Here is a 10,621-nt window from a genome sequence, read left to right on the forward strand (position 1 = left end):
TACTTTGCTAATTTGGAAAAAGATCAAATTAAACTTTTTAATAAGTGACTGACTACATGTTAATGTAAAAAGACAAAACAACAAAAACTAATTTAAAATCTTAATTCAGTTTCCAGAAAATGTTCAAGGATTTTTCAGAGTCAGGTTTTGTCTCTATCAGTAAAGAATGGAGGTGTGGTTTGAAGGGTGAAGCCAGCCCCTTCTATTACCAACTATTTATACCTTTAAGAGGTCAAATTAAAACTCACTTGTACTCCACCATCACAAAATGTATCTCCTCACACTGATCCTTGGGATTGTGCTTCTCCATGAAGGTAAGTTTTGTTCTGTTTTTTAAAACTGTTTCAATGCTTAAGAAAATCAGTACTATAATTTTCCTTTAGTATTTACTGCTGTTCTTCTTGAATCTCTGCATCTCGTGCACAGATGATTCAGCCTCTTTTTATTTGCATCTAGTAAACATTGCTTATATTTTATATTTTTAATACATGTGTTTTTCATGCTTTGAAGACAAGTAGATTTAAATCTTCTTTATGTCACCATTTTGTGTTTCATCAGCCAGTACCCTGAGATGTTATCAGTGTTTACCAGGACCGACTGGAACCTGCAATGACACAATTACACAATGCCCTTTGCTGGAACATGAGTGTGGCGCACAAAGAGTGGTGACTTATTCAGGTATGGTGTTCTGTACCTCTTCTTATTTCTTCTTGACACTGGCCCAGTTTACAATGACTACTGTTTTGTTGCAGGTCATTCAAAAGTTTCGTATGACACTATAAGATCATGTACTTTGCCTGAGGAGTGTGGCGAGCACTCAGTCAACTTGGGATACATCAGACAAGAAGTTGTCATCAAGTGTTGCGCCACCGACCTCTGCAACACCCAACCTGCCCCAGGTAGGAAAAAAATAATCAATTATATAAATATTTGCTTTAAAAGCTTAGTTCAAATGATGAAATTATCATATGATGTTTTTTAAATTAATATATATTTTATTTCACAGAGCCCAGTCAAACCGATCCAAATGGCAAAAAGTGCTTCACTTGTGACGGACAAACGTGCACCTCAACTCTAAACTGCCTGGGGAATGAGGACCACTGCATCTCAGTAACATGTAGCATGACTTCTGTATTAAATTTCTTTTTCTATATAGACTAAGAAGTGTTTGTGATTCTAGTGTTAAAAATTTGAAGCCAGCTGACTGACACAATGTTCTTTCTTTCAGTGATTTTAGACGGGGTAAATGTTACTTCAAAGGGCTGCACCTCCAGGATATACTGCCCAGACACAGAAACTGCACAAGCCACTGCAACAGGAATCAGTTGCTGTCAGGGCGACTACTGCAACGGTGTCAGCAGTACAAGTGCACGCAGTACAAGTGCTGGCCTCCTGCTGCTGGTGACGCCGCTGATCTCTTTGATTCTGAACTGATGGAGAAAGAAGAATCACTGTCCAGATTTGCTTCACATCATTGCGTAGGCTCGTAGCACTTACTGCCTCACACATGACCTTAAGTGATATGTGAGAAGTAGAAAGTTTAGTAACCAACAGGAAAAAATAAAAAGATTTTCTGCTTCTAACTTTCTTTTTTTAAATTTGTTTATATGTTGCTTCTAAATACAATATCGACTGCTTTGCATATGATTGTGAATAAAAGAATAAAACAAAGTAAACAATAAATTCATTGACAATTTTTGTTGTAAGTTCTGAGTCTTCTGACATTTTATCTTATAACTATAGTGGATATTTACATCAGAGAACGTGACATGTACTGTTTCAGGTTGCATCACAAGAGCCTGTCAAAGAGGTCATCAAGGTCCAGGTCTGATTCAGACTCTGTATTTGCTGATTCCAGACACGTGGTATAAGTACAGTAGGGCCCCTATATGTGATTCAGTGATTAACTTGCTGAATTTAATACAAATATGGATGCATCAGTATTTATCACAAAGAGCAATGAGACATTTATATTTTAACATTTACTTTTTGACCTTCTTGAGCTTTTCTTTGGGCCATCATGTTTGATTAATCAGACTGGTCTTAAGTCACTGAAACCAGAATCAATCTCATGTTTGAGTAGCAACACCTTTTCCTCTTTTTGAGGGATGTCTGAAAAACTTCCTCATACAAAATCAGAAATTCCATAAGTTCCTATAACTGAACCAGAACCCAGTGTTTAAATGTAGAAATGTTCAACCGTGATCACGATTACAGAAATAACAGCTGTGTCTCCTGTGGTATAGATCTGCCTGAGAACTACTTGATTTTTAGGTTATACCCATTTTGATATTTAAAATATTATTTGAGTAATATAATTTAATTCTGAAACTTTTCAAGGCTCTAAATGAATAAATGTGTTTATTGCTAGGTTTTATTTCAGACAGTGCTTCAATAATTGTCAGTGTATCTCTGTATTTGTCCTTTTCAAATAAACAATTAAAAAATAAATGTCATCTGATGTTAATGTCACACATAACAAACTGTGATTTCAACTGACTGAACAATTAATTAAAAACAAACCCAGTGTGAGACACAAATAATCTGCTTGATCATTGCTTGAAGGTGGTATGGACAGGCTTTAATTTGATTATTACAGAGGCTGATTTAGATTTATTTCTCAGCACCCAGTAGATTTAGTGTGGACAGAAATTAGATTTATAAAGAGAGAGGAGAGAAGAGAGAGTTTGGAAACAACCGTTTACCTTCATCTAGTGGACAGTTTGTGTAACAAGCAGCTCTAACACAGCAGCAGACTGCAACTTCTGAACAAATGTAACTAAACTTGTAACACAAACAATGCAAACAAGAGGTGAAATGAGAAATTATTATGTTTATTATTATGTTCAACAAGAGTGCAAACTCATCACAGCGTCAACTATGATATTTTGAATGACTTAATATAGGAAGTAAAGGAAACTTGAAGTGTAGAATCAGGAAAACAATCCCATGCTCATCTCTCTCTCTCTCTATTGCTGCTCAGAACACATCAGCCAGCTGATTATAGTTTTCCCTGATTGAAATGAAGTTTAAATTTGAACAAGCATGTGATACATATACTAGTATGTATGAGTATCACTGAATATCAAATAATAAGAGGCACTGGAAGCATGCGATTCTTTCCAAGATGTCTCTAAGATATCTTTGAAGAGTTCACGTGTTGGCAGACACTGGTAATCCTTCAATAGGTCCTGGTAGTAAAGGGGAAAGCAGCACAGAAAACTTCTTAGAAACTTCAACTGGAAAGCCATCAGGGCCTGGACACTTGTTGGACTCCATAGAGGAGATAGCTGCGGTTATTTCAGCCTGTGATACAGGTTCTTCTAGTCTCTCCCTAAGGCCTGAGGAAAGTGTTGGGACGTCAAGGTTGTAAAGAAAATCAAGAACTGTCTTATTCTGTGAATCAGTCTCAAATTCTGAGGTATAGAAATCCCTGAATGCTCCATTAATTTCCAACCCATCTGTAGTTGTGCAGCCATTTGGCAGTCGAATCTTAGAAATGTGTTGTTTTGCATTTAGAGCCTTTAAGTTGGTTAGCTAGTAACTTCAGAAAGAAAGTTATTTCTGATCTCATATATTTGATAAAGTTATCATTTGACAGTAAGGTTGAGTTAAATCTCCACTGTCTAGTCCTCTGAGGAAGGCCCGGAAGGGACATAAACAAAGTAACAGAGGCTGAATAAAGCAGGCTGACCTACTTGTCACACCAGGATTAGTGGAGGATCGATCAAAGACTGGATCTAACCAGCAGTTAAAGTCACCCCCAAGTACAAGAGAATAAGTGTTAAGATTTTCTAATAATGTGCAACAGCTTTTTAAAGAAACCCACATCGTCTGTATTTGGGTCATATACATTGACAACGATGACTAGTAAATTATATACACTCACCGGCCACTTTATTAGGTACACCTTGCTAGTACCGGGTTGGACCCCCTTTTGCCTTCAGAACTGCTTTAATCCTTCGTGGCATAGATTCATCAAGGTACCGGAAACATTCCTCAGAGAGTTTGGTCCATATTGACATGATAGCATCACGCAGTTGCTGCAGATTTGTCAGCTACACATCCATGATGCGAATCTCCCACCACATCCCAAAGGTGCTCTATTGGATTGAGATCTGGTGACTGTGGAGGCCATTTGAGTACAGTGAACTCATTTGACTTGTTCAAGAAACCGGTCTGAGATGATTCGCGCTTTATGACATGGCGCGTTATCCTGCTGGAAGTAGCCATCAGAAGATGGGTACACTGTGGTCATAAAGGGATGGACATGGTCAGCAACAATACTCAGGTAGGCTGTGGCGTTGACACGATGCTCAATTGGTACTAATGGGCCCAAAGTGTGCCAAGAAAATATCCCCCACACCATTACACCACCACCACCAGCCTGAACCGTTGATACAAGGCAGGATGGATCCATGCTTTCATGTTGTTGACGCCAAATTCTGACCCTACCATCCGAATATCGCAGCAGAAATCGAGACTCATCAGACCAGGCAACGTTTTTCCAATCTTCTATTGTCCAATTTTGGTGAGCCTGTGCGAATTGTAGCCTCAGTTTCCTGTTCTTAGCTGACAGGAGTGGCACCCGGTGTGGTCTTCTGCTGCTGTAGCCCATCCGCCTCAAGGTTCGACGTGTTGTGCGTTCAGAGATGCTCTTCTGCATACCTCGGTTGTAACGAGTGGTTATTTGAGTTACTGTTGCCTTTCTATCAGCTCGAACCAGTCTGGCCATTCTCCTCTGACCTCTGGCATCAACAAGGAATTTGCGCCCACAGAACTGCCGCTCACTGGATATTTTCTCTTTTTCGGACCATTCTCTGTAAACCCTAGAGGTTGTGCATGAAAATCCCAGTAGATCAGCAGTTTCTGAAATACTCAGACCAGCCCGTCTGGCACCAACAACCATGCCACGTTCAAAGTCACTTAAATCACCTTTCTTTCCCATTCTGATGCTCGGTTTGAACTGCAGCAGATCGTCTTGACCATGTCTACATGCCTAAATGCATTGAGTTGCTGCCATGTGATTGGCTGATTAGAAATTTAAGTTAACGAGCAGTTGGACAGGTGTACCTAATAAAGTGGCCGGTGAGTGTAGCTTGCCAGTGACACATATCACATGTCGGCCAAATGTGTCAGAAATTACATTGTGTGGTTCAAAGGCAATGACCTGATTGATTATAATTGAAATCCTCCATGATTTTACTTGGACAGAGGAATAGAAGACCTGTTCTGCCCATTGTGATAGCAAGTGACTATTGTCTAAACTGTGGATGTGGGTTCCTTGAAGGAAAACTTTGTTCAAGGTGGTTTTGAATGCGCCATAAGTTGTGTAGTCCTTCATTAATAAGGACTACACGGACACTGTCAGACAAAAAAGGAAAGAACTCATGCCGAAGTTGAGAGCAGCGCGAGAGAGAGGAGACATTGCCTTCCTCAGATATGACAAACTAGTCATCCACCCTAGCAGCAGCACTCCAAAGCCGTCTATAGACACTTAATGGCATGACTGATTTGAGTTTTTATCTCAGATCTCTCTCATATACTCTATGGCAGAAGTTCTTACAAAAAAACACAAATTACCGAATAAAGGACTAAAAATCACACGTGTAAACATAGCATTAGGAACAAAGTACATGAAGTAAATGAAATTCTCTATAATGATAATATACAAATACTTGCAATATCGGAAATACATTTAGACTCCACATTTGAAGACAATGCTTTAAACATCAAGGGATACAACATATACAGAAGAGACAGAAATGCATTTGGTGGTGGGGTCGCACTCTATATTCAAGAAAACATACCTACTAAAATTAGAGAAGACCTGATGAACTTTAAAATCGAAGTACTTTGGCTGCAAATACATCTGTCTCACTTGAAACCGATTTTAGTGGGCTGCTGTTACAGACCGCCAAGTGCCAACAGTAGGTACTTAGATAAAATATGTCAGATGGTAGACTGCATTAGTGTTATGGGTCAAGAAATATATCTAACAGGTGACTTTAATATAGACTGGCTCTCGCATAACTGTTCACAAAAAAACAAACTGTTAACTACTACTTCTGCCTGTGGTCTTCAACAGCTTATAAATATATCTACTAGAACATGTCTGAGAGGGCGGGGTATTAAAAGCTCAACATGTATTGACCATATATTCACAAATGCTCTTAAACAGTGTCTCACAACTTTTTCATTGCCTATCGGTTGTAGTGATCGTAACATGGTGGCGGTGGTAAGGAAGGCAAAAATTCCAAAAACAGGACCCAAAATAATTCTTAAAAGATCATACAAATGGTTTAAAACTGAGTGCTTTAAGGACGAGGTAAAGAACCTAAGTTGGGAGGAAATTCTAAAAGAATGTAACCCAAACAAAGCTCTGAACAAATTTGATGAAATTCTGATGCCGGTAATAAACAGGCACGCTCCTCTCAGAAAATTCACAGTCAGAAACACACGTACACCATGTTTAGATCACGAAACCAGAGAGCACATGAAACACAGAGATCAAGGAAAGAAAACTGCAATACTAACAGGATATGAGTCAGACTGGATAATATATCGTAAGTTAAGAAATTGTGTTACAAAGTTAAATAGAATAAAAAAGAAATTGTACTATGAAAATAGGATTATTGATATAAAAAATTATAACAAAAAAAGTATGTAAAACACTGAATGAATTAATGGGCAAAAACCCTCAAACACCATCATTCTAAGAGGTGGACGGCAACTTCCTCACTCGACCATCTGACGTTGCTAACTATCTTAATAAATATTTCATAAATAAAATTGATCAATTAAATAATAATATGCCACCTATTGATATAACATATAACATAACATATATCTATTAATTAATTATCCAATCTATTAATAAAAGATAACATTATGAAGGATAAACAATGTTCATTTAAGTTTGACAAAGTAGATATTAAGACAGTAGAAGATATGTTACGAACTTGTAAAAATAAACCACCAGGCATTGATAACCTTGATAGTAAGCTGCTAAAGCTGGTCGCAGAGGAAATTGCACCTCCTATCTGTCACATTATAAATATGAGTTTTGCCAACTGTCAGTGTCCACTACAATGGAAGCGTGCCAAGATAATTCCATTACCAAAAAAACAAGAAACTGCAATTTTCAGGAGACAACAGTCGTCCAATTAGCCTTTTACCTGTATTAAGTAAAATTATGGAAAGTGTAATGTTAGAACAAATGACGAGCTACTTATCTTTGAATAACTTACTTACAGATTTTCAACACGCATATCGTAAGGGTCACTCCACAACATCAGCTCTAACTCAAATGACAGGTGACTGGCTCAGGGAAATAGATAAAAAGAAACTAGTTGGTGTGATTACGCTTGATTTCTCAGCTGCTTTCGACCTAATTGACCACAATTTACTGTTGAAAAAACTTGAATGTTATGGGTTTGAGGTGTCCTCTTTGTCCTTCCTAAGTCATGTGGAGTACCACAGGGGAGTTGTTTGGGACCGTTATTGTACATTATTTACACCAATGACCTACCACTTGTTCTGAGAAATGCAAACATAGGAATGTATGCTGATGACTCAAACATATATGCCTCTGCACTATCCAATGGGGAGCTAAATGCAGTTTTGAAAGAAGCGTTAAAAGCAGTTGTGGACTGCGTTAACTGCAACAGACTTACTTTGAATATATCCAAAACCAACTGTATGATAATGGGCTCGCACCACAACATTAGTAAAAATCCTCAGTTAGATCTGAAAATCAAAGAAGTACGTATCAATCAGGTTCAGGAGACCAAGCTGCTGGGAGTTGTCATTGATGACAAACTTACATGGAAAACACATATAAACAAGGTTGTTAATAAAATGGGAAGTAGCATCTCTGTTATAAGAAGATGCAAAGCATATTTATCACCAAAATCAACTAAACTAATAATACAAGCTCTAATTCTGTCAAATCTTGACTACTGCTCAGTGGTCTGGTCAAACGCCACAGTAGATACAATTAATAAACTTCAAAAAGTGCAAAATAGAGCAATTCGCATTGTCCTGGGTTGTGATCTTAGAACTAATGTATTTAAAATGCATAGAAATCTCGGTTGGTTGATGGTTGGTGATAGATTGTTTTATTCATTACTGATATTTGTAAGAAATGTACTTATAACAAAAACCCCACAAGTTCTACACAAAAAACTACAGTATAGTTCAGACAATCATAGTTATACAACTAGACATGCGACCAGTGGAAAGTTTTCACACAAAAATAAAGACGAACTACAGTAAAAGAACAGTAATATACAGAGCTATGTATGCTTGGAACATACTCCCCAAACAATTTGGACAAACCACGAGCACAAGAGAATTTAAATTGTTAGTGAAAAAACATCTTTTAAATGGATACATACAGAATCCTAACCATGAATAATGTAGGATGGTTAAAATATATATAATAAATGAAAATAAATGGATGTTAGATATATATGATATTGAGTGAAATTATAATGGAATGATGTGGAATGCATGAATTGCTTAAGAGTTTAAAGGATTGTTGTAAATAAATGTCACCTCTTTTATTTTTTTATTTATTCTGTAATAATTGTTATATATATATATATATACATATTTTGTTTTTGTTTGTTTGTTTGTCTGTCTGTTTTTGTTTTTTTGTTTTAAATTTTTGTCTTGTACTGTATTATATGTCGGACCCCAGGAAGAATAGCTGCAGTTCTGCTGCAGCTAATGGGGATCCAAATAAACAATAAACAATACTAGTTATAGTGACAATAAAGTTCATTCATTCATTCATTCATTCATTCACTGACAAAGCATGAGATGAGTCAGCCAGTACTTCTGCCTCATGGAAGAGGGCGCTAGTGATCCATGGGTTCATGCTGTTGCTCTTCTTCTACGTTGAGTCAACTGTACGGTCGCGGTCCATTAATTGGGATCTTTTCTCTGTGTGAAAGCCAAAAATAGAAGATTGTAAATCTAAACCTTCAGTCAAAACAGGAAGTGGTAAATGATGGAAGATATTTTGTTAAACAGTATGTAATGAAAATGGATTAGATCATCAGGAGATTTAACAACTCAGTATTAATGTATATAATATATATTTGATTAAGGTGACGATTTGGTTTTAAGTTCAAATCCATATTTCCATTTGTGTTTATTTCATCTCACTGGGTACTCTCATGTTGAATGAGAATGAATGAACTGTGGAATTGCGATAGCAAATACGCTCTCTTTCTTATTCTCTCTCTTAACCACTATTTGACATTGTTCCTTTGGCCAAATATGTACCTTATACCTATATGTGTGTAAAGAATGCTCGTTTGAGATATGAAACGCAACCAGTTAGTGTGAAAGCAGCCAATTGAATGGCGAATTTAAGCTATTCCATTGGGTTCATAATTGTAAATCTGTGCCTCACCAGCCATGAACCTCACTGCACGTCACTGGTGGGATGGTTGTTAGCACTGATGCCTCACAGCAAGAAGGTTCTGTGTTCAAATCCATTGGCCGACTGGGCCTTTCTGTGTGGAGTGTGCATGTTCTCCGAAACTTTATTTTGAAATTTGGAAGGATGCAGGATGTAGAGTTGTTTCAGGGGTAACTTCACATCATCCGCTTTTCTGAAATTTGATCACGCCCTTATCAACTTTTGGGTTTTGATTTTGTGTCTGATTTGTCAGATCCATTTTGAACATCTGGATGATCTGTTGGTTACTGACATCTAGTGGATACAGGTGGGCATGTTTCACCTGTGTTTTAACGGCCATGAATATTATTATGTTGTTATTTTTTTTTTTATGTTAGTTTGCATGTATTATTTTTTGTTTTTTGTTTAATGCATACGGACTGATTTTGATGGAATTATATAAGAGGAACATTTATTTTTCTTTCTGCATTCCACGGGGACACTTGAAGTAGTAATAACCAAGACGTTTACGTTATATGCGCAGTCCTGTGCTGTCTTCCCCCCTGGTTCCGTGTATTTCCTGAGGGAGTGTCTCATCCAAGTCTTCCCTTTATGAGCTGTTTTTTGTTGTCAGTGTGTTCCTGTTTTGTGTCTGGTTGTTTTGTTTTTTCTTTTTCTATCTTTCGATGAAGTTTACTTCTAGGTTAGTTTAATCTTAATAGTTCTCTTTTCATTTCTCCTATTTTGGTTTTTAAGTCATTTGTTAATAGCATCTAAAACTACAACACTAACTGGTGTGACTTTTCTCACAGTCAGTGTGTATTCAACTAATACCCCAACTCTGAGTCTCAACATCCCACATCCAAATCAGCATCCTACTACCAGTGAACAGACTGATGGCACATTCAAAACCACCTTGAAGACCACTTTGCACCAACTTGACGACCATCAAACAGTGGAGTGCTCTGTCGAATAACCTAGTGGTCACACCAGTAATGGATATGCAAAAATTATTTTTGTCTTAGGTCGACTCCAGTGTTTTAAGAGTTACTTTTTGTATCTCAGCTTCAGTTTTCTGACTATCAGCTGACAAATTTCTTGCAGTAGCCTTCATTGTCACATAGACATGCTCTAAAAAAATACCCGCTCTCAAGTGGTACTATGGTAGCATGGCAGCCTCCACTGATACTAACAAGGTATCAGAGCCCC

The 10,621-nt window shown here is 37.5% G+C and overlaps 1 protein-coding gene across 1 annotated transcript; it reads left to right on the forward strand.

The window, feature by feature from the left end:
• The first annotated feature begins 261 nt into the window (after nt 1-261).
• On the forward strand, nt 262-2,384 carry LOC311497689 (urokinase plasminogen activator surface receptor-like). Its single transcript, XM_084558038.1, has 5 exons — nt 262-314; nt 559-678; nt 753-899; nt 1,007-1,117; nt 1,229-2,384. Exons 1-5 carry the CDS (start codon nt 269-271, stop codon nt 1,432-1,434), a joined length of 630 nt encoding a protein of 209 aa, XP_084414164.1. The 5' UTR covers nt 262-268; the 3' UTR covers nt 1,435-2,384.
• The last annotated feature ends 8,237 nt before the right edge of the window (nt 2,385-10,621 follow it).

This window comes from Chelon labrosus (genome assembly GCF_963514085.1).
Source record: "Chelon labrosus genome assembly, chromosome: 12".
Classification (NCBI taxonomy): domain Eukaryota; kingdom Metazoa; phylum Chordata; class Actinopteri; order Mugiliformes; family Mugilidae; genus Chelon; species Chelon labrosus.

Coding starts and splice junctions, on each gene's coding strand:
- LOC311497689 (XM_084558038.1), top strand. CDS start 269: ATGTATCTCCTCACACTGATCCTTGGGATTGTGCTTCTCCATGAAG. Junction 679..752: donor AAGAGTGGTGACTTATTCAG/GTATGGTGTTCT, acceptor GTTTTGTTGCAG/GTCATTCAAAAGTTTCGTAT. Junction 1,118..1,228: donor CCACTGCATCTCAGTAACAT/GTAGCATGACTT, acceptor TCTTTCTTTCAG/TGATTTTAGACGGGGTAAAT.